General features: G+C 30.6%; 1 protein-coding gene and 2 pseudogenes across 1 annotated transcript in view; 2 read left to right on the forward strand and 1 right to left on the reverse strand.

Moving 5' to 3' along the window:
* The window catches only part of LOC117927597, a 28524-nt pseudogene extending 23854 nt beyond the window's left edge, over positions 1–4670 (forward strand).
* A 4031-nt stretch (positions 4671–8701) lies between these two features.
* LOC117928325 lies at positions 8702–12460 on the reverse strand (annotated as a pseudogene).
* Positions 12461–16472: 4012 nt separating this feature from the next.
* Positions 16473–22904, forward strand: part of LOC117927648 (protein ZINC INDUCED FACILITATOR-LIKE 1-like) — a 32484-nt gene continuing 26052 nt past the window's right edge. Inside the window, exons 1-7 of the mRNA XM_034847277.1 lie at positions 16473–16664; positions 17498–17538; positions 18679–18739; positions 18847–18949; positions 19046–19148; positions 19298–19351; positions 19443–19505. Coding sequence (XP_034703168.1) covers positions 16520–16664; positions 17498–17538; positions 18679–18739; positions 18847–18949; positions 19046–19148; positions 19298–19351; positions 19443–19505 — 570 coding nt within the window. The 5' untranslated portion in view covers positions 16473–16519. The remainder of the gene's footprint in view (positions 16665–17497; positions 17539–18678; positions 18740–18846; positions 18950–19045; positions 19149–19297; positions 19352–19442; positions 19506–22904) is intronic.

Raw genomic sequence — 22904 nt, forward strand, 5'->3', positions numbered from 1 at the left:
AGTTGATCTACAACTTGAATATTCTCTTGTAGGTAGGCAAATCAAATGATCATTAGTAATGTCTCTCCTACTAGTAAAAAATTTTCAATGTGATTAGGTGTCCATTGGAACTGGCTTGATTATTCTGCAAAATAGAGCTGTGGTAATACTCTTTTCTGGGCTTCTCCAGGTTCATTTCTATCATTCCAATTTTCATTTGATTTTCAAAATGATAACTTGTCACTCATATTGCCCCAACAGGAGCAACACCAGAGAGGTGCTGCAAATGGCATCACTATGACTACAATGTCTCTTTTCAAAGCAGCAGGTCCTGCTGGAGGAGGTGTAATGTGAGTGTTCTCTTCATTTCATTAATTTTGCTGTTATATTTTCACTATGATGCCTGGAATCCATAAAAGATCTTACTCAGGGTTATGAACTGTTCAAATCAAAAGAATGAGTTCCAAAAGGTCTTGCACTGAAGTTTTTTTAGTCTTATTTCACTATTTATTTTGGAATATTAGAATACCAGCACATCATGGATTCCCAACGACTCAGAAATATCATTCCCATCTCCATCTTTGTGGGAAGGCAAAAATATGGAGTATAGTTTGGGAGCTAAACTTAAGGATCGCTATACTTTGTTCTTACTCCATATTAAAATGAAAACAAAATTTTGAGATCTTGCTTTGATCCTTGTTATGCTTAAAAGTTAGACCTTGTCCCTTGTCAAAGACCGAGAAGCATATGAATTTTGAATCATCGGGGAAGTTGATTGTCAATATCGTAGATAATAAAAGTAATCCACAAAAATAAATAAATAAACAATAATATTTTACATGGTTTAATAATGTATTTACATCTAGAAGGAGGATGACAAAAACTCAGTCCTAGGTGCTGATGAAAGAGAGTTCCAAAAAAGCAGAGATAGAACTACTAATGTGAGAAGATTCAATATAATCACCGATAAAATATAATCTTATTTATATCCATAATTTTAGGATCTATCATTAAATCCCATAATTTTATTCCTTTCTTCTTGTCAATACCCTCCAATGAGCTTGACTTGGACAAGGCCTTATGAAGTTTGGTTAAAAAGGGGCCTTAAGATTGTTATCCACGTCACTGAAAAATATATGAATAATAAGTATGTCTAATAAATATACAAATAAAATGAAGTAGAAAATTGGAACTTACGAATAAGGTTGATTAAGGCTAGAGTTTGACTTTATGTCCTTAAACAAATTTGTCTCACTTAAGTGCTTATGGTTTATTGACAATTGTTTCCTAGGATACAATGATAATTTTCTTGTGATAGGAGCACTTCAAATAATAAGAAATAGCAAATCACTTGGTGATTTGTACTCTTTTGTGTACCAAATATTTGGTAGAAAAGATAAATAACTAGATTTGAAGTTAAAGAGGACTTGAATGACAATAAAGGAGAAAGAGTGGAGAAAATGAATGAAAAGGCCATAGGGAGGTCCCTATTTATAAATTTGATGGTAACCTTTAGAAGAGAAGTGTCTTTAAAATACTAGATACATCCTTTGAAGGGTTGTGTCTTAGGACACCAAACACATCCTTTGGAAGAGGTTGTGTCTTTTAAATACAAGATACATACTTTAAAACAAGTTGTGTCTATAAGAAATAAAACGTCTTCCAAGGAAAAAAATCCTAATTTTTATTCACCTATACAAATTATATAGCATTTATTTGATTTGCTTTCAATCCACTCTAGATATTGACTTTTGATGCCATTGAACCATCTAGGAAATTATGGACTTCTTAGGTTATGTTTGATTCTTGGAAAGTACTAAGGAAAGAAAAAATGCTAAGAAAATGATTTTCTCATGTTTGGTTGTCTTATGAAAAATTCCAAAGAAAATTAAATATAATTAAATTTAGTTAGAAATTATACATTTTTAAATTATTTAATTTTATATTGATGAGTTAAAATAAATAAAATAAGTTTAAAGTAACAAACAAAAATAATTTATCAACTTTAATTCAATTTTTTATTTTTTTCATTTTTTCTTTCCCTCTACTTTTACTCTTTATTTTCTTTCCCTTACATTTTCCCTCAAATTTTCTGAAAACCAAGCATAGTCTTACTCTTCTACACTAGTTGATTCCTTGTCATGTTTGCCCATCATTTCCTAACACAAAGGTTTAGATATCGACATCTTTTTTATTGCTTTCCCTCCTTCCTTAACTTGTATCAAGAATCCTGTTGTTCTACTCATATTGCAGGTTTGCATTGGGTTAGTGGCCTATGAAAGCTTTGATCCCAATGATTTAGTGTAGATAGGGAGTCATATTTAGCCACTTTCCCCAAATGTTGTTTCACTTGATTTCATCTTATCCAAATTATATTCCATTTATTTTATTAAATAACAATTGCTTTATTTAAAGTTGTTTTTCCTTCTACAAGATTGTACCATTTGGTTATTTTTAATGATGCTGGTATTTGTAGCTTTTCTTGGGCACAAGGGCGTCAGAGAGCTGCCTTCTTCCCAGGTATGATTTTGTTGCTTTTATAGGACCCTGATTCTTAGAAGCAAGAGTATATAGAACGACCTTGTTTTAGACGAGTGTCATACCACCTTCAGGTCTAAGGAATAAGATAAAATTTTCAAACTATAGTCATAAATAAAGTTAGAAATTTTAAGGGAAGTTATCCTTCCAATTTCACATCTTTAATATGAAGACAAAAAAACTACAAAATAAATATTAAAAATGATTCATTTATTTCCAATGATGTTGGATTAATGTGCAATTAAAAATTTACCTCATAACAAAAGTTTGAAAATATAATAAATAAGAACAAGCGGTTCCTAAATCTCACAAATACCCCAACAAATCAAATATTAGAGGACATCTTAGACGACCATCCTACTTCCTAATAGGGGTGTAATTTAAGTGGATTGATCATACCAAATTCGAATCTAACCCAATGTTTGAATAAGTTTAGGCAATCATTTTCAATACTTAAGGTTTGACTAGGGCTAACTTTTTTCAATACAAGCTCAATTTGGGTGAGACTCGGGTTTGAATATCCCAAGCCTAACCTAAACCTGATTTAGCATTTTTATAAATATTATCCTATATAATAATATTCAATTGCTTTTCAGATTGTTTAGAAAAACATCAAATTGGAATTATATTATATAATTATTTAATTTATATATATATAAGTTTTTAAAAATCATTATAAATAGATTTTGACTAATACAACTTGATCAATCCGATCAATCGAGTTTAATCCAACCAACTAGGACTCAATCTAAGCATACAAAGATGAAATTGGATTAGGGCCTCGATTTAGAAATTGGGTTGGTTAGGTTTAGATTGATTAATTTTTAATTTGAGTTGTAATCTAATTAACCATCAATTCGATCAACCAATCCAAATTACAGCCTTACTTCCCAATAAGTTGTAATAGTCAAATCCTTTAAAAAGAAAAACTCTAAATACAAGTTGATATATACTCCTCACATTCCTGCCATTCGACATTGGAATATCAAAAAATTAAAAGTACTATGAAAAGGCTTAATAATATATGAAACTTGATTCATCAACATTTCTACTTATTTGAAAGACCATGAAAAATGATAAAGCTATCTTCTTAAGTTCTAGGTTGGGTTCAAGATAATGGAAATCCTATATACTGTAGAACAATAATCATCATTTTGTAAATTATAGCTTTATCATTTTTCTTCTTCTTCTTCTTTAGCATTCTTCTTCTTGTTTTGTTATAATTTACAAAATGATGATTCCTCTTTAAAGAACTCTTCTTCTTGACCGTTTGTTTAATAAATCACAAAATAATTGTTGATTTTTTTTGTGTGAGGAATGGACTCCTTTGGTCATTAAATTCCTCTTTTTTCTTGATAATTTATGCAATAGGTTGTATTAATTTTTCTGAAGGTGGAAAGTTTGTCAATTGTCATGTGAATCAATTACCATATTTGGCATATCTTTTATTGGTTCGGCATTTGATGGCTTAGGCTAAACCATCGTCTTCTCTTAATGGTTATTTGCTACATAATAAAAAAAATAAAATCTCTTGTCAGTATTTAAATCTTTCCTCCCTCATTTGCTCTCTTAATCATGTTATGTTTGTAATATATAATTTCTCAAAACATAACCATTAAATCTTCGTAAAATAGTAAGTTTAGGGTTGATATTGAATGATCCAAGAAAATTAATAAATAAAGTCAAACAACTTAAAGGCTAATTTTCACCTGTTTATTGAAAACTTCTTACAATTCTTCATATGCAGGTGACCAGATGATTTTCTTCATACTGAATGTGGTTGAGGCAATTGCGGTGTTGATGACATTCAAACCCTTTTTAGTTCGAAGGAGTCAATAGAGGAAAAATCAATCTTATTCAATACAATAAGTTAAGGATCAATTCCAGCATAATTCTTTGGTAGCTGGGTATTTCTCTTTCTTCATTTTAATGAAGATGATGATAACATCTTGCACCCAAGGAACAATTGCAATATATTCGAACAACAACAATGTGCTATGTATCAAGTGCATCTTGTACACCAATGGTTATACTAGATGATTGTGAAAGGACTTCCAAACATATTGAAGGTTTTTACTACCCCTCTACCTACTTATGGTTCATGTCATATTTGATTAGCAAGAAGCACTTAGAAAATAAAGTGCTTCTTTCGATGTGTTTGTCTTTATTAGATCAATGTGCATTAGGTCATGATGTATGTGTATTTATGTGTTTGTTTTTGTTGGATTTAGAGTTTGTTTGTCAATGATTATAGGAAGCGTTTTTAATCCTTTTAACATTTGAAAGATAAAAATTTTCAAGTGTTAGAAAAACTAAAAACATTTTCTATAATTACTACCAAAGACACTCTTAATGAGGTGTGACATTTCACTTATATGGAATAAGGCAGTTCTTGAAGTGGTTTGCATCACATAATTCCATAGTATTCTAATTTTTTAGAGTGCGTTTAGGAGTATTTGTACTCAAAGTGTTTTTAGTAGAAGTGTTTTCTCTAAAAGTGTTTTTAGGAGAATTATGTATCAATGTTTTTCCATAAAACACTATAACGATTTTTCAAATTTTTGTAAGTGTTACCTAAATTTTTCAAACATCTTCTATTAAAAAAAAAAAAACACTTTTTAGACTAAAAATGTTTCTTAAATCACTGTCAAATGGATTATTCGAGCATATTTGATATTGATTCTAGGAATTATTATAGCATCTTTAATGCTTAAAAAAATAAAAAAATTGAAGTGTTAAAAATGTTAAAAACACTTTCTAAAATCACTATCAAACACACTTTTAATCATCTCATTACTTCACCATTATTAATGTCTTCTAATTGGTTATGGATATTGTAAAAAGCTTGCTTAGTAATTAATATTTAGACGTCTAATTATAAGGTATTTGTTGGCTGCCTTTTATTTATTTGATTTTAACTCTATGGGTATGCAACTCCATGAACCACAATCTACTCTTCAATGAATGCAACTTTGAATCCAAGGCAAAATCAATCAATCTTAAATCATTTCAGTAAATCTTCACTATTTAATCTTGAATATGAACTAATTAGTTTTCATGTAAATCCAAATATAAGATGAAGTCAATTTACATGCACACAAGACTTTGCTTCTCTCACAAACCCTAGGTTCTATTTTACATGAAGAGGCTCTTACAGTTTCTTAATGATGGGCATTTTACAACCTAAAAGTTAGAATACTTCATGACTGATCAAGCAGACTTAAGTAAATAATACATCCATACCATGCTTATTTGAAAATGTTATCAAAATAAGAGTGCATTTAATAGTGCTTTTATTCAAAGTGTTTTTAATAGAAATGTCATTGAAGGTATTTTTAGGAGAATTGCATATCAAGGACCTATTTGGGAACTATTTTTTATAATAGTTTTCTATTGTTCAAAACAAAAAAATATAGAAAACACATTTGGGAATAAAAATCATTTTTCTATTTTCTGATCTTAAGAATATAAAATATAGTATTTTTAAATAATATCTTTTAGAGTACGTTTAGGATGATTTTAGAAAATGTTTTAAGTCTTTTTATTACTTGAAATATAAAATTTTTGAAATGTTAATAAAAGTAAAAACACTTTCTAAAATTATTATCAAACTCATTCTTAGTTATTTTATATTATTTTCACTTGTTTCTGAGGCATTTTAAAAATAATTATACAAACATGTAAAATGATTAAAAATAAAATCTAGATATAAAATTATTTTTAAAATATATTTAAAAATATTAAAAACATTTTACATTTCCAAGCAAACTTTTGTTTATAAAAATTAAAAAATAATTTTCAAAAACTATTCTAAAAAACTAGTATTTAGAATTGTTTTCAAAAACAATTATTAAATAGGCCCCAAATATTTTTTCAAAAAATACTATAAGTGATTTTATAGATTTTTAAAAGTATTTTAATTTTTTTTCAAATATCTATTTTTTTTTTTCAAAAACACTTTTTAGACTACAAATGATTCCTAGAATTACTACAAAACATACCCTAAAAGACTTATGCATTTACATACATAATCAATCATTGATTCAAAACATTTTAACAATATAAAAATTTATAAAATAAATGTAGAGATAGCATTCAACACATCCTATTTTGACTATAATTGATGATTAATACTTCCCCTTAGATATTTAATAATGAGGCTCACGACCTAATTCTATTGGGCCAAATCAAAGAAGCTAGCATCATGTATATTAGGCAAAGCAATGGGTACCAATGCACAAATCTTTGGTATAACAAAAATTTACTATCTAATTGAAGTAATCCAGCCTAACATAAGAATAATACTAAAAATACCACTAGTTACATGACCCTCCTACAATTGAGTAATGATGACATAGAGACAAATATAGAATGCAAGGATTAAACATATCAAAAATCCATACTTGGAAAAAGTAGTTATCAAACTTATTGCTTACCTACCGGTTTGTAACACATCTCTAAACCTAAGGTTCAAGCTACTTAACTAAAACATTAGAAATAAATTAGGTTATTTGATTAAAAGGGTCAATGAAAGCCCAATTTTTGAAATTTAATATTTTGTCCTTTTTTTGCCTCATTTTGACAAAAATGTCCTCGTTATTTTCTTATAAAAATAACATTTTGTTTGAAAACCTACATAAATACTTGAAATGATAAAATGTATTTATTAAAAAATGGGTTACTTTTAGAAAAAACATGGAAATAGTTAGATTCACAATTTTGAGATTATTTCATCCATTTTAACCAAATATTTTAAATAAATTCCTAAAAGTCATGACAAGTAAGTGTTAGAATAATTACATGCCTTGAAATAATACATACATGTCATAGGATTCATATTACATATGAAAATAAAGCATATGATCATGTGTAAAACACATAGGCTATGTTTGGTTTCAAGAAAATACTAAGAAAAGAAAAAAAAAATAAGGAAAATGATTTTCTTATATTTGGTTTTACTATAAAAAAATATGAAAGAAAATAAAATATAATTAAAATTAGATGAAAATTGAAGTATCTTTAAATTATTTAATCTTGATATAATAGAAGAAAATAAGTCTTTGAAGAACCATATAAAAATAATGTATTGACTTTAAATTCATTTTTTTTATTTTCCTTCAACTTTTCCTCTTTATTTTCTTTTCCTTGGATTTTCTAGAAACTAACCATAGTCATAATGACTTATGGCTTTGAATTTATCCAAAGGTCATGGCTTAGTGAATCAACATGCCTACATATCTTTCCTCTCTCCTATCAATATGATTTATGGGAAATCAACATGTCAACATTGGAATATCCAACATCAAAGAGCAAGGACCTGCATGTTGCTTGTGTTACTAAGTTGTTCATACTAGTATGTCAAGCCCCAAGCACAAAGTTCGGATTGTAATAATCCATTGAATATTGGGTGTCATGCCCAAGAGAGTGAAGGTTAGGTAACACTTTGGAGTGTGTGAGAATGACCAAGCGGTTGCTGTTTGTGAAATTGTTAGGATATTGGTTACAATTTCGGTTGAAAAAGAGAGCAAAATAAGGTTAGATGGCAACAAACAAAAACATAAGAAATTCAAAACCTAATAAAATGACAAAGGGCTTAGATTCACTTGTTGGTCTGCTGTCCAAGATCTGATTTTTCATGATTCTTAAGCAAACACACAAAACTAAATACTTAAGTGTGGCTTATGGGAGATTTTCAACAAGAATGACCCAAATATAATTTAGTCTCCTATACATGAGGAACATCTAGGGCTCAAAAATTTGATATCAATTTTCATCCAATAACCTATTGATTGTATTAAATCTATTATTAAAATTTAAGTAATTGAAATATCAAAATTAAGTTGCCTAAATATTAAGAGAATAAAACAAGCAATCAGCAACCAAGTATGAAGCAAAAGAAACATGAATCATAAGCCCAAAATCAGAACTAAATGATTAAAGCTTGAATTGATTCACTAAATTTCAAAGAAAATTCATTACAATTATCACCTAAATAGGTTCTCCTACAAGATCCTCCATCACACAACCTTGAAGAAAGCTAGACACTTATGGTGATAGGTGATTTCCTTAGTTTTTGCAAGGATTTATGTTACATTTGGTTGACGGGATAGGATAGGATATGATATGATGTATATTAAGAACATCTCTTTCACAAAAACCTATAGATTCCCCCTATCCTGCCACTTCAACACCTTGTGATCTTTGAGAAAATCATTACAAGCCCTTTCCTAGAATGTTTTGGTAGATTCTGAAAATTCCATGACGGATTAGGACGAGAATGAATCCAAGAATCCAGGACATACTCATCCTAGAGCTTCTACTCTCCTCGGGGGAGGGGTTTTTTATAGATAGAGAGATGAGTTGAGGGTAGCCTCCCGCTTGACCAATTTCTTGGAGTCAGAGGAAGATCTCTCATCTAATGACCCTGAACAAGAAGGAACCTACTCCTATCAAAATGAAAAGTAGCAAGCTCCGCTTGAAGAAGTAAGCCCCTCTTAGAGAAAGTCATTATGCGCTAACCCCTTGTATGAGGCATTAAGCACTTGCGCATCCCTAAACTATAAGCTTTAGCTTTGATGCCCCTACTTTATGAGATATTTGAAGTTTGATCATAGAGCACCCCTTCGATAATAGAAGGGAAGCTCAAAGTGCTTTCTTCACATGCTTGAGTGCATCTTTCCCTTAGTAAGGTTGTCCAATTTCTTTTAGTTCCTTTATGACTAAAAAAATATAATAGGGGTACGAGGGCGCTAACGAGCAAGAAAAGACCCTTATTATATATAGGCTAACGTGCCTTTGCTAATATAAAAGAAGATTGGAATTAGTCTTAGGATATGATTTCCAATGAGATATTATATCTATAGATATAACATCCTAAGGTATCATGTCCAATGAGATATGTTAGGTTATGTTATGTTCATATTTAATTTGTGAAATGAATAAAAAATTATATGGAATATGTATTATTTTTCAATGTTTAAAATAAAAAGAATATTACATTCCAATATTCTTTATTTTTAAAAATGAAAACTCTCTTATGTTTAAGTATATTCATGTTTAAAATATTTAAACTTTATAAATAAAAATCGTTTATATTGTGTTATTCAATACATAGAAATAATATACATGCATACATCTATACATAGATGAATATATATATATATATATATATATATATATATATATATATATTAAATAATGCATGTATTAATATTATTTTATAATATATTTTTATTTTTTCTTTTTTAATCTCAAATTTAATTTTATAATAAAAGTTTTTATTTTTCGAAATAAGTAATATAAGATAATTAATTAATTAAGATACATAAAATATGCATATCTTATATCTTAGCATAAGATTAACATATTCTATGTAGAATGAATATATATAAAAAAAAGGTGGAATATATCATATACTATTTATCTTATCCTATGTTTGATTGAATATGTGATAAGTGATAGGATAACTTATCTTATCCTAATACCAACCAAATATAAAATAAGATATAATATTTCTTCTCTTATCCTATCACATGTTATATTCAATTAATCAAGCATGATTTTAGGGTATGTTTGGTTTCTATAAAATACTTAGGAAAGAAAAAAAAATACTATAGAAAATGATTTTATCATATTTGGTAGTTCTATAAAAAAAAATATAAAAAAAATAAATATAATTAAAATTAGTTAAAAAATTATACATTTTTAAATTATTTAATCTTTATGTCAATGAGTTAAAATAAATAAAACGAGCTTGAAGTAACAAATAAAATAATTTATTGAGTTTTAATTTATTTTTTATTTTTTTTTTTCATTTTTTCTTTCCTTCTACATTTCTTTTGTATCTTCTTTCCCCTTCAATTTCCCTAAAAAATTTTGGGAACAAACATAACCTTAGAGTTTCTACAAGAAAAAGAAAGCATAGAAGGTAAAAACCGTAAAATAGAAAAGAAATACAAAAGACTACCAAAAGCTCCTCTTAACGAGATGAAAATGCTATTTATATCATCCATGAGCTAGTAATCTTGAGAACAAATCATGAGCTAGGAATCTTGAGAACAAATCATATGGACAGTTGAGTTGAAGTAAATTAGGGAGAATCTTCAAAGATTGAAGTTGGCTAGCAAAATTTAGTGGTCCATCTAGCCAAATGCATTGCTAGAAGTTAGATATAAGGAGCAATTCTACCAAACCAGATTCCTCCATCTACCAAACTAGATTTTAGCTCTATCTACTTATTACCCTTAGTTAAGATAATATGGTTAAGACTTATTCTAGATTTGGATGGAAATTGGAATTTATCCTAATTCATGACGAAGACCATCTCCTAAAAACATCATTTATCATTACATTTAAAGATTTAGTCATTGTTCTTGAAGCTTGTTCTTCCTTCATTAAGGAAAACTCCATGGACTTTAGCTTGAGTGAATAGCCTATAAGCACACATTTAGCACTTTTTGCATCAAATTTTCATAAGTTTCCAACATCTTTTTGTTAAGTTGTACAAAGCCTAATTTTTATTTGAAAGGTAATTTAAGTATTCTACACATATATTAGTTTGACCTCGAGAAGTGCTCTAAATTTTATCTCAAAGTCAGAGTATGTATTGTTGCCAAATTTTGAGTTCTAAATTCCCATGTGAACTTGATTGCATTTTATTCGAACCTCCTTCATTATGGTTGTTTGCCCTCTATCTCACTTCATAACATTCATTGCTAGTATTTTAAGTTGCTTATCACACTCTTGTTTGGACTCTTCATGGTTCACAAGTCTTGGGTCTCTTAATTATGAATGTTTAACCCCTTCTACTCCCTTGGTTGATAATGACTTCTACACTTATCATTTTTTTTCATCCCTTAAATCTAAAATTAGGCTCAAAATAGCAGTTAGATCCATAATTAGGTCTTAACATCAATTTGAGTTAAGTTGGATGATTTGAGTTTTTTATATTGCATAAATCATATTATGCATATGCTATGGAAGCACATATTTTGGCTCCAATCATCTTTCCTTCATAGTTTCCCTCAAATTTTTCAGGAACCAAACAAGTATAAGTAACATAGAATAGTTGAAAAGTAGGAACTGCAAAGTAAACAAAAGTTTAAACTTCCTTAAACTTTGGAAACTCCTTTTTGTGTTAAATTCAATTATTAAATTTATTCATTTAATTAAATCCAAAACTATATATTTATCTTGATCTACTTCACTTCCTTGAACTTTCAAGATTGCTCTAAAAACTAATAAGTCCTTTTAGAAGTAGTTTGGATCAAGGGCTTTTGGAATAAAATTACTACCTTAATCTAGCTAGCTGTACCAGTACAATAACATTAATCTTCCAAAACTTCCATTATGCATATATGAAATCTGGCTTCCAAAGTAGAAGTTGAGCTAATATTTTGAACCTAGCTAGCCAAAGATCAAGTAGATACATCAAAATAAAATAAAAAATCTTTAAAAATATTTCAAATAACAGGGGCTTGCTTTGATTTGCTTAACTCTCTTCTCATTCAATCACCAAACATAATTATTAGTTGTTACCTAATCAGATACTTATAGAATTAGAAAAAAGTTAATCAAACAACAAGGAGAAAATAGAAATGAAACTGGAGAAACCAAGAGGAGAAAATTACCACAGCACTGTTTTGCAGAAGGAACATGCCAGTTATAATGGACACCTGATCACATTGAGAAGTTTACTAGTAAGAGATAATGTTTAGGAAGCGTTACGTGTTTGGTTCATGGCAGTTTCTAACGTTTCTCGCTACCGTTTGCATCTTGTGGTTAATGGCATTGCAAGCATTTTGCTCTGTCTATAGCTGTCCTCGAATGTTTAATGTCACAAAAGATCAGTGATGTTTTGGTGATTTTCCTTATCTTATCTCAAGTTACATGGTACTTTCGATCTTCTCCTTGCATTCTTCAGTTGGGGCAGTACTAGCCCCATAATCTGAATTGCTTTTTGCAATTTCCAATTCAAAAGTTGAGATCTTTATGGATGTCATTGGATGGATGATTTGGTGAATTCATTTTGGCTTCAAAAAGAAACAATTTCACTAGTAATTCACTTTTTAATTTAGAAAATAATTTTAATAGGAATGGGAACCATTTTTTATTTTATTTTTTTATAGTTAACTTATTATACTTGGCTTTTAAGGAAATAAAAATCCTGCTCATTGTGGATCAATTTGATATGGAAGTTCAATAATTTTGACAAGAGAATTGATCTGTTTTTGTTAAATAATCCACTTTTATTTTAAAGAAATTATAGTTTTGTTTTAACTTTTGTTTAATGTGATATATAGCTTTCGGTATATTTTTAGGGTATTTTTTATTCTCGAAGAATACGAAGGAAAGAAAGAAAATGTTTAGTAAAATTATTTTCTCATATTTGGTTCTCCAATAAAAAAAAACCCAAAGAAAATCAAATATGATTAAAATTAGTTAGAAATGTATGTTTTTTTTTCAAATTATTTAATCTTTGTATTGATAAGTTATAATAATTTAAATAAGTTTGAAGTAGCATATAAAAATAATTCATCGATTTTAAATCTATTTTTTATTTTTCTTCTTTTTTTCTTTCTTTTTACTCTTTCTCTTTGTTTTTTTTCCTTTACATTTTCTCTCAAATTTTTAGGAAACCAAATATAGCCTTAAGGATCTCAAGTGTAATTTTAAGTTTTAACTAAACCCGAATGATATATTTTTAGGAATTATTCATGTAATATATAACTTTTGGTCATGCCATTTAATGAAATCTCTTTCTATGAAAATTGATTTATTTGTACCCGTTATTAAATTAATTTATATAAAATATTTTGTTTGAAATTTAATTTATAAAATTTTATTAAAAATATGTGATAACAACTTTTTTTTATTAATATTAATTTATTTAAATATTTAAAATTATTAATAATTTATCTTATTAAATTAATTTTAATTTATAAAATATCTTCTATAAAAACCCAAATTTCAATTGGTAATGATTTAATCAAAATAAAATAAAGATGATAATTAATAATTATTTATACAAAGATAGGAAAATTGTTGTCATGCTTTGTTTTCTTTTTTAACTCTACTAAATCTAAAAATCAATGAAGTCCCCTCCAGACGAGAGAATCCCTAAAAAGGCCCTATTTTCCTCTGCCACTCTCAATCCTCGCAGGTACTAATCTAATCATGTTATTATTTTCTTTTTTTGCAACCCCCGTTTGATTCCCAAGAAAATCCATCCCCCATTGGATTTCCGGGAAAATTCATCCTCGTTTGATTTCCGAGAAAATCCATGCAAAACCCCAAGGAAAAAAAAAAATTTCTTTTTTTTTTTTGCTCCCTGTGTTTTCTGGATCTGTTCTAGGGGTCGCTTTGCTTTTGTGCCATTGGATTTAAATTTCACAAGCCCTAAATCACGATTTTTGAGCCAGGCTGAAAAAACACAACCTTTGCCTGCAAATCATGATCAGATTACCAAATAACATCTTATGTTTTACATTCACGATCTCGGAGCCCCTGAGTCCTGGGAGGTCGCTGATTTGGACGAGAGCATGAGCAGATTGATGCTCTCCTCTTCATCCTCCAAGAAAGATTCCTCTTCCTCTCTCGATGCCTCGGTACCAGCTTCAGCTTCAGCTTCTGCTCCGGTTTTGTCGTCTTCGTCGGTTCCGGGATGATTTCTGAGGACTCTGTCAACCAAGTGGATCAGTTTCTTTGGGAGGCTCTGCAGAATCCGCGTGAGTTGCCACGCTCTAGGTGTTGTTTTTCTCGGGTTTAACTAAAAAAATTTGTGTTGAAGGCTTATTTTTTGGTAGTATGTTGCTCTCTGGTGATAATTTAGGTTTTTGGTTTGGTTTTATTGTGTGCTGTTGTGTATAACAGAGCAATTTGGTTTGGTATGTTCACGCTGGTTATATTGTTGTGCTGTATGAATTGGATAGATCTTGACTTTGGTCTGAACATTTTTTTAATCAGTTTGGTTGATATGCAAATTTAACTAGATAGATGCTAGATTCTTGATGCATTACATTATGTTAATATTTTTACTAATTGAAATTATACTATATTTTCCAGGAAGAGATGCATGACATTCAAGCAAAGTACCCAGAAGGTTGATACTCTTGTCTGACTTAGAGATAACTCATTGAGTGCTCGAGAAGCGATCAAGTTATGTTCAAGGTTTGGGATATGGATCACAACTTAAGTGTTCGAGTGCAACTGAATTTCCTAATGAAGAGACAAAGAAGTTGCGACAATAGATCATAGAGTTATAGGAGTTTAAGACTACAACTACCACTCAATTGGAGGAGTTGAAGGCAATGATATAGAGTTTCATGCCACAACAAACCAATACTTCTAACTAACTACCACCTCATTTTGGCTTAGCTTCCCAACCATCACCTTCACTATCAAGTTGACATTAGTATGTGGTTTACTATTATATGTTAGTCATTATTATTTTAGATAATATTCAAATAGCATAGACAATGTTATTTGCTAGTATGGTTTGCATTCATAAAACAAATGTTTTGTTATTACTTATTTTTTATAGGTTATTATATTTTTACATTATTAAATTCTTCATTTTATATAATATCATCTTATATTTGAAAATGCTGAATATCATACAGGTGTATAAATGTTTCAATCATGGTTCAAAATCGCGGTATCAATCATTGACTCCAGGGTTCTAAGGCACATTGGTATCTCGGTTTGGTATTGGGTGATACGCAAAATAAGATACTTAAAAGTTCAAAAAATTTTAATATAATTAAATGAATTAAGAAACTAATAAACTTAATAATAAATTATTGACATAATAATAAATCAAATAATTTCTTAAATTATTAATAATAAATTAACATATAAAATAATATGCCTTATATAATACCATTACCATATAAAATAATATATTACCTAAATTAAAGGCATTCATACCATATTTAATATATAAAATACTAATTTTTAAATTTCCAATTCCAAATACGGTTGGCATATAAGGTAAAATACTAATTTTCACATTTTCAATTGCAAATACCATTGTCATATAAGGTAAAATATTGCAAATACATGAACATTTGAAATAATAAATCATTTTTATATAAAACAATACATTAAGTTATTTTTCATCAATTCTCAATCCCAAGGGATACCTACACAACCAAACAATAGAGATTGAGCAAGGAGAGGCAACACCAATATGAAAGATCATAAGCGATGAAAGAATGTGATGTTTCTTACCGGTTGGTCACCACAACTACATCAACATGAACTTTCTTTCTTCTTCTTCTTATCCATCATGATTATGGGTCTTGAAAAAAATTTTATTTTTAAGAAAATCTCTCATATTTATTAGAGATTTCTCAATTTTGATTGCCTTTTGTTGTGATTTAAAAGAGAGAAAAAAATTTTTGGTTTAATTTGAGAAAATTTAGATCTTAAATGATTGAACTCGTAATTTCGACTGAGTCCACTAAGAATCTCAACGGAGGCGACTAAGTTTAATTGGTTCTTAATTGGGTCTGTGTTGAAAGATTCGAGGCGGATATGACTTGGTCGAGTTGTACCAGACTCGACTGATATTTTGAACCAGGACTGTTACTGATTTGATGTGATGTGATTTTCCCTTGATGCATACGATTGCCAATATATTGGAGCCTATGCTTGTCATTATGTCATTTATGATGGTGCCCGTTCAACAAGAGGACCTTGGGAACATGGATGTGTAGCGAGATGCGACTACAGTGTGAGCTGTGTCCTCATAATCTTCGAGGCCCCGCTCTTCCGATAGCGGTCTCGTGCGGTCTCATCATCACGACCCCCTCTCTCCAGGCCGGCTGGCATGCCTTTGTCCTTTTTATTTTTTCAAGATGCGTAATGTTGTTGATCAATGCACACCATGTAGTCATTTCAACCAATGGCTCCACGTTTTAATTTATTTTGTCTCCTACTTAAAAATCTACTTTTAAGCATTGAAGTTTGCACCTTCAACAGCTACTTTGTTTACAGGGAAATGGAGGAGGAGCAGAGAGAGGTGTTGTTGAAGAAGGATTACCATGGGGGATGCCCAGGATGTAGAGTGGAGCATCTTAAAGACACACAGAGAGGTTTACCAGTTAGACAACTGTTTTTTGTGTGGATTGTGGTGCTCTGCAATGGTAACTACACTCTCTCTTACTACTATTATTATACTGCAATACTTTCATACCACCACCTTCCTTCCATTGAGCCTTCATCAATGGTGGGAGCTCACTATTATGTTAGCTTCATATGTATTTGCAGTAAGTAGTAAATAACATGAAAATAATTTGAATGAATTAGATTGGATTTGGTTTGGAAAAATTTTTCAATATTTTTAAATGAAATTTTGATTAAAAATATTGAAAATTATATTAAAAAAAAATGAAAATTAGGAAACCTTATTTGGTACTAAAATTTTTTACTTTAAAAATGATGAAAATAAAAAATTGTATTTGTAGATTAATTTTTATTTTTTTTTTTATTAATTATTTTAATAGTAAAATAAAAAATATGTATATAATTAACAAAGGAGTTCATAAACTGTAATCTTCTGTTTGGTACCCCTCTTTTTTTACATGAAAAATAATTAAATAATTAAACTATATTTGTTCATTAATTTTTATTTTATTTTTTATTAGTTATTTTAACATTTTAATAATTTTTTAATAAATATATAATTAATAAGGTATTTTTAGAAAATAGAAGATGTAAAAAAAAATTAAATAAAAACTATTCTTAAAAAATAAAAATAGAAAATGAAAACCAAAAAACTTCAACCTAAATATCCAAATATATTCTCCAACTTATTTTCTAATTTTTTAAAAATAAAGACAAAAAATTGGCTACACAAATAGGGGTTAGATTTTTTTTTTTTTTTTTTTTTTTTTTTTTTTTTTTTTGCAATTTTAAACTAAATGCATTTCGGAATTTGATAATTTGTTGGGTAATGGAGTTTGCTTTCCATTTTCAGCGCTGCCCATATCATCTCTTTTTCCGTACCTTTATTTCATGGTGAGTACTGCATTCTCATTGGAAATTCCTAATTATTATCTGCCATGGATGATGTTGTAAGTTGTAACTAGTCAGCTTTGTATGAATTTGGAGTTGCTTCACTTCGCATTTGTTTTCCAATCGAGAACTTTCATGAAAAGAAGAATTAAATTAATGTCTTATAATTCAAATTGCACCATATGGAACTTTTAATGCTCACGGTTTTAATGTGTGATGAAATCTAAATCATTTAGTAATATCCATGAGATCAACTACAAGTTCATGACGTTGAGATACAAGTAATGAGACTTTACAAGAATGACAACTGGACGGGTTTGGGACGATCACTCCCATCCCGACCTGCTATCATTTATATAGATTAATTCTCACTCTTGTACCAATAATAAATTTAGACAAGATTATGGACATGAGAATTTTTCATACCCGCCCGTCCTCTTCACCTTGTTTTATTCTCAACAATTTTAAGAACATGAGTTCCCTAACGCACTTGTGTTTGCTTATATTCTAGTGGTATTTTGAATCATGGGAAAAATAGAAGGTTCTTTCTTAAGGTAAGAAAAGAACTTAGCATGTGCTAAGTGTCTTAATTCATGCGCATTATCGTTCAGGGAAGCCAAATTCAACTACATTCTTCCTGCACAATCATTGCTAGGAGAGACAGAAGACATTATCATTCAAGTATGATGACTAATTGCTTTAACAAATTCAAACCAACAATTTTGAAAACAAAGTTTCCTTGGCAAGCATGCATACATAATGACAAGGTCGCCAAGCTTTGTCTGCCACCCCATGCCGAAAGGTTGGAAGTTCTCCCGTAACATAGTGATAACATGTGTTCTAGACACAAAAACAAATTTTTTGACAATACCACTTTGCTGAAAATTGAAATCTCCTATAGATTCCCATCTTCACATAGGTTGATGATCAAGATGTTCATATTGTTGAGATTTTAGACCATGTGTGCAAGCAATGCTTAAACAATATTTCCATTTTGTTAGATATTATGTTGAACTCTTATCAAGTAACATTCCTATTTCTCTTCTTCCTTCTAACCATTGATTCAAGTTATTCAACATTCACCCTATATAATGAGTAGGATTTCTACTTTCTTTCTTTTAAAATAAATCTTTCTACCTGCAGATAAGGGACTTCAATATAGCAAAAACCGAGAAAGACATTGGCTACTATGCAGGTTATGCAGGTGATATATTTTCTTTACATCTTTTCTATGTTAAATGTATATGTCCATTAATATTCTCCTTTTAGTTGCACTGAAATGGTCTTGATAATCCCCTTTCTAATATGAAGGGGCTTCGTATATGTTTGGACGAGCATTGACATCTGTTTTATGGGGAGTGGTGGCTGATCGATATGGTCGAAAACCTGTTATATTAGTAGGCACTGCCTCAGTGTTAGTAACCTTCATTCAACTACAAATCTCAATTCGAATTTTTCTGCAATTGTCATATACCTATTTTCTCATAGAAATACTGATTATTTGGTTCAGGGTTATTTTCAACACCCTTTTTGGCCTTAGTTTAAACTACTGGATGGCCATCTCTTCAAGGTTTCTTCTTGGAAGTCTGAGTACTTTAATTGGACCAATAATGGTATTGTTTTATCGCTTATGACTTTTTGGACGATCATTAGATCATTATATTAATGCCTTAAATGCTTGGACTTATGGTTCAATTTATTGGTTTTTTTTTTTCTGTATGTATTTCCCTATCAAACATGATCAAGTTTCTTCCCTAATCAGGCATATGCAACTGAAATTTTCCGTGAAGAATACCAAGCTTTAGGACTGTCAACAGTGAGCACTGTATCTTTATGTTCATCAAGAGTTCATAGAAGTGTTGAGCACCACCATAAATCCATCACTCATAGTTTTAATTTTATTTTAGATTAATACAGCATGGGGCGTAGGATTGATCATTGGACCAGCATTGGGAGGTTTCCTTGCCCAGGTACTTCTTTTTCCTTCTTTCTTATGCAAGAAATATGGTTCCTACAAAAAGTTAAAATATTGGAAATTAGCAGCTGCTGGAAATATTAACTAACAGCAGCAGTAAGTAAAAATCACATTATTTTCTCAAAGGTAGTATTCACAAAATGAATGGTACTGTTAGTCTGGTAAGATGAAGCATAGAAGTGGGAGAAGAAATGCAGGAAACACAAACAAATAAAAAGTAGAAAACGTAAAAGTAAGTTTTTTGTTAATCTCCTAATTGAGCTAAAATCTTAGGCTACTAGATAATGAATTCGGTATCATGTTATATAACTAATTGACCAAAAAGCTTAAGTTGTTGGGTGCTGGACCAACCTTAACATCTTTCCTAACACATGACTAGATTGACTACATATATGGGAATGTAGCAAAAACCAAGAGAAAAACCATTTTTTTTTTTTTTTGTTGTTCATGTCTCCTTTATGACTTGCCTTGTAAGGTTCAAACTTGCCAGCTCTTCATGACCCGTCTTCAGTGTTTGTGAGGATTTTAAGTAAAGATGCCCAATGTAAAAAAGAAGAATAAGAAAAGACTGCTTGTGCTCAGATCATGTGTTCAGGTCTGAAGAACCTTTGATGTAATACATGAGGTGAATATGGGGTCAGGATCTAAGATTCAGTGTTAGAGTATGGGAAATAGGTGATTCAAGATGTATGGCTTGCAGATAGAGGCAGTTTTGGAAATTTATGGAAATTCTTGAAAACCAGTTGGGTGAAATTTTAAAAACAAATAATAATAAGAAAATCAGACACCAAAAGTAGAGATCTATAAATTAAATCACCCTCAGCTCAGACCCTCCTCCTCAAGAAGATGCATTTGGCCTAAGGTTGGGGGAGAAACAATGACACTGAACCGGTGCTTTTGGCCTTTGATTCAGACCTTGATTCTGTTCCAGAATAAAGTGCTCAGTCTAAGGGAATGCTCCTAAGGTTGCTTAACTTTTGGCTCTCACAACCATGCAACAAGCATTTGCCCCAATTAGGATTCTCCTGAACTTAACATAAGCAAGTAAACCATTGGAGGACTTATCTAAGGAATGTTTTGCCTTAGCTTAACCCAACCTTTGGTGCCTTAAGGGATTTAGCTACTTATGTTTAAATTAAAAGGAGTAAACAAAATAGTAAAATAAAAGAAAAGAGACATGGAATTTCACAAAGAATTAAAACTGGAAAAACTGTAATGAACCGTCCTAAAAGATTAGAAACAGAAAATTAAAATTGCTTTTCAAATACAGAAGAAAACAAGAAATTGAAATTGTTTCTTACAACCCAAATCTCATATTCAAAACAAAATGAAGAAACAAAACAAAACTGAAAGTCCTCAACGTTGAAGGTAGAAGTAATGGCAGTGTTGAACAATTGATGATAGAAGATGATCCAAAAGATGTTTCATTCTCAATGATGAATGAATTCTCTCCATATTAGATCTTGACTCTCCTCAATGACCAGAATGGATAACTAGCTGTCTGTCATTGATGCCAGTATAACTATTTTTGGAATCCAAATGCCACATGGAGATGCTGCCTTGGAGTGCAGAAAAGGTGTCCCTTGCCACATGTGAGCTTAAATCTCAATGCCTTGGGAGTGTATTAATGACCAAAGAATTTATATGTCTGCGTACACAGACTTGTGAGTGGCTGTGATAGGACTTGAAGTTATGCATAGAGGAATGCTTAAGTGAGTTGTGCAGACATATGCATAGACTTGTGTTAGCTTGCTTCGTAGAGGACTTGTGCGTATGATTGCTGAGCTTGAGTTTATGTGCAAAACTTGAGTATGACGGTTTAATGGGCAGAGAGTGTGCTGATGTTGCTTTGAGCAGAGTCCATGTGCAGGAAGTGGTGTGCCTAGGCCATATGCATTGGGGATTTGTATGCAAAAGCCTCTGCATATGCAAGTTTGGGTTCCTCTGTGTGCACTCCCTTGTGCTTACCTAAAATCCTTGTGCAGGCTTAAGTGAGTGAGTGTGTGTGTGTATGCAAATGTAGAGCTTTTGTGCAGTCCACCAACTCCAAATTCCTTCATTTTTGCATCAATTCTTCTATTCCTTCTCCCTCTGACCTTCTTGGAAGCTCCCATGGTACCTCAATCATAAATATTTTCACCAAAAATAGCTCCCAAAACCTGAAATTAACAAGGAAACAATTCAAACACAAAAACTAAGGCACTAAAAACAGACTGTCAATGGATAAGTCATAAGCATCTCAAACACACTCAAGTGAGCTCAATAAGCCCCATTAGAGTGCTGAGTTTGGGTCCTTGTCACCATCCCCCACCAGCTTGTTGCTAGTCCCTCAACAACTAAACGCAAAACAACAAGAAAAGGGCTCAAACTAAGATAAATCCTTAGGACAAACTAGCTCAATTTCATGGCAGCAAAAATAGATCTATAGTTTCAAGACCTGGTAATGGTTACTTTTCCTTTTAATATGTATTGGTGCTAATTTACCCCTTAGACACCTCTTTTAGCTCATAAAACTAAGCTTAGGAGGGCCTTCAAATTTTCTTGCTTGGCCTAGAGCACCTTCAAGGTCTTCTGTACCTCTCTCCTGTTAATTTGGATTACTCCCTAGCTTTAATGTTGCTTAGTTGACACTTGACTTTGGTACTTGAAGCTTTATTTTGCTGCTTTTTTATTTCTTTCTTTCTTTTTCGACTTTTCTCATTTTCTTGATTTTCTTATTACCAAGCCTCAAAAGAATAAAAGCAGACCACCTAGCTGCACACTTCAGATTCTCCCCTTTGGAGGAGAACTGCAACTCTTGCCTATGGAGAAGAGGCCTTGACACTCGGTTAGGATCCAAGTGGCTGATTATTTCTTATTCCTAAAACTAATGACAGCTTATTTGAAGTCTTTCCCACCTGATAAAAGCCTAACTTAGTAGTTTAGAACAATGGAGTAGACTACACATTGCGTGTAAGGAAGAATGGTAGAACCATTAGATTTCAAGAACTCTTAGAGTCTGTTTAGAAACTTTTTTAAGAAAACTGTTTTCCAGACCAAAAAAAAACAGGGTATTTTGAGAACTTGTTCTAAAAATAGGGTATTTTGTAAAATAAATTTTAATTATTTTCTTGTGTTGTTTCAAAAAAAATAAAATCTATTTTTATGAAATATTTGGAAATATAGAAATAAGTTTAAAATATTCCAAGTTTTCAAACAAAGCTTTTTTAAAAACATCATAGAATTATTTTTTACAACTGTTCTTAAAAACTGTTTTTCGATAACTGGTTTTGAAAGCATTCCCAAACAGGTCCTTAGATGTTCAAGAACTATCCCTTACTCCTCATTCAGCCCTATTCAGCCTCATTTTGTAAGGTGATAGAAGTTGCTAATGAGATAACTGGGACTACACTTA

This window comes from Vitis riparia, chromosome 13, assembly GCF_004353265.1.
Source record: "Vitis riparia cultivar Riparia Gloire de Montpellier isolate 1030 chromosome 13, EGFV_Vit.rip_1.0, whole genome shotgun sequence".
Lineage (NCBI taxonomy): Eukaryota > Viridiplantae > Streptophyta > Magnoliopsida > Vitales > Vitaceae > Vitis > Vitis riparia.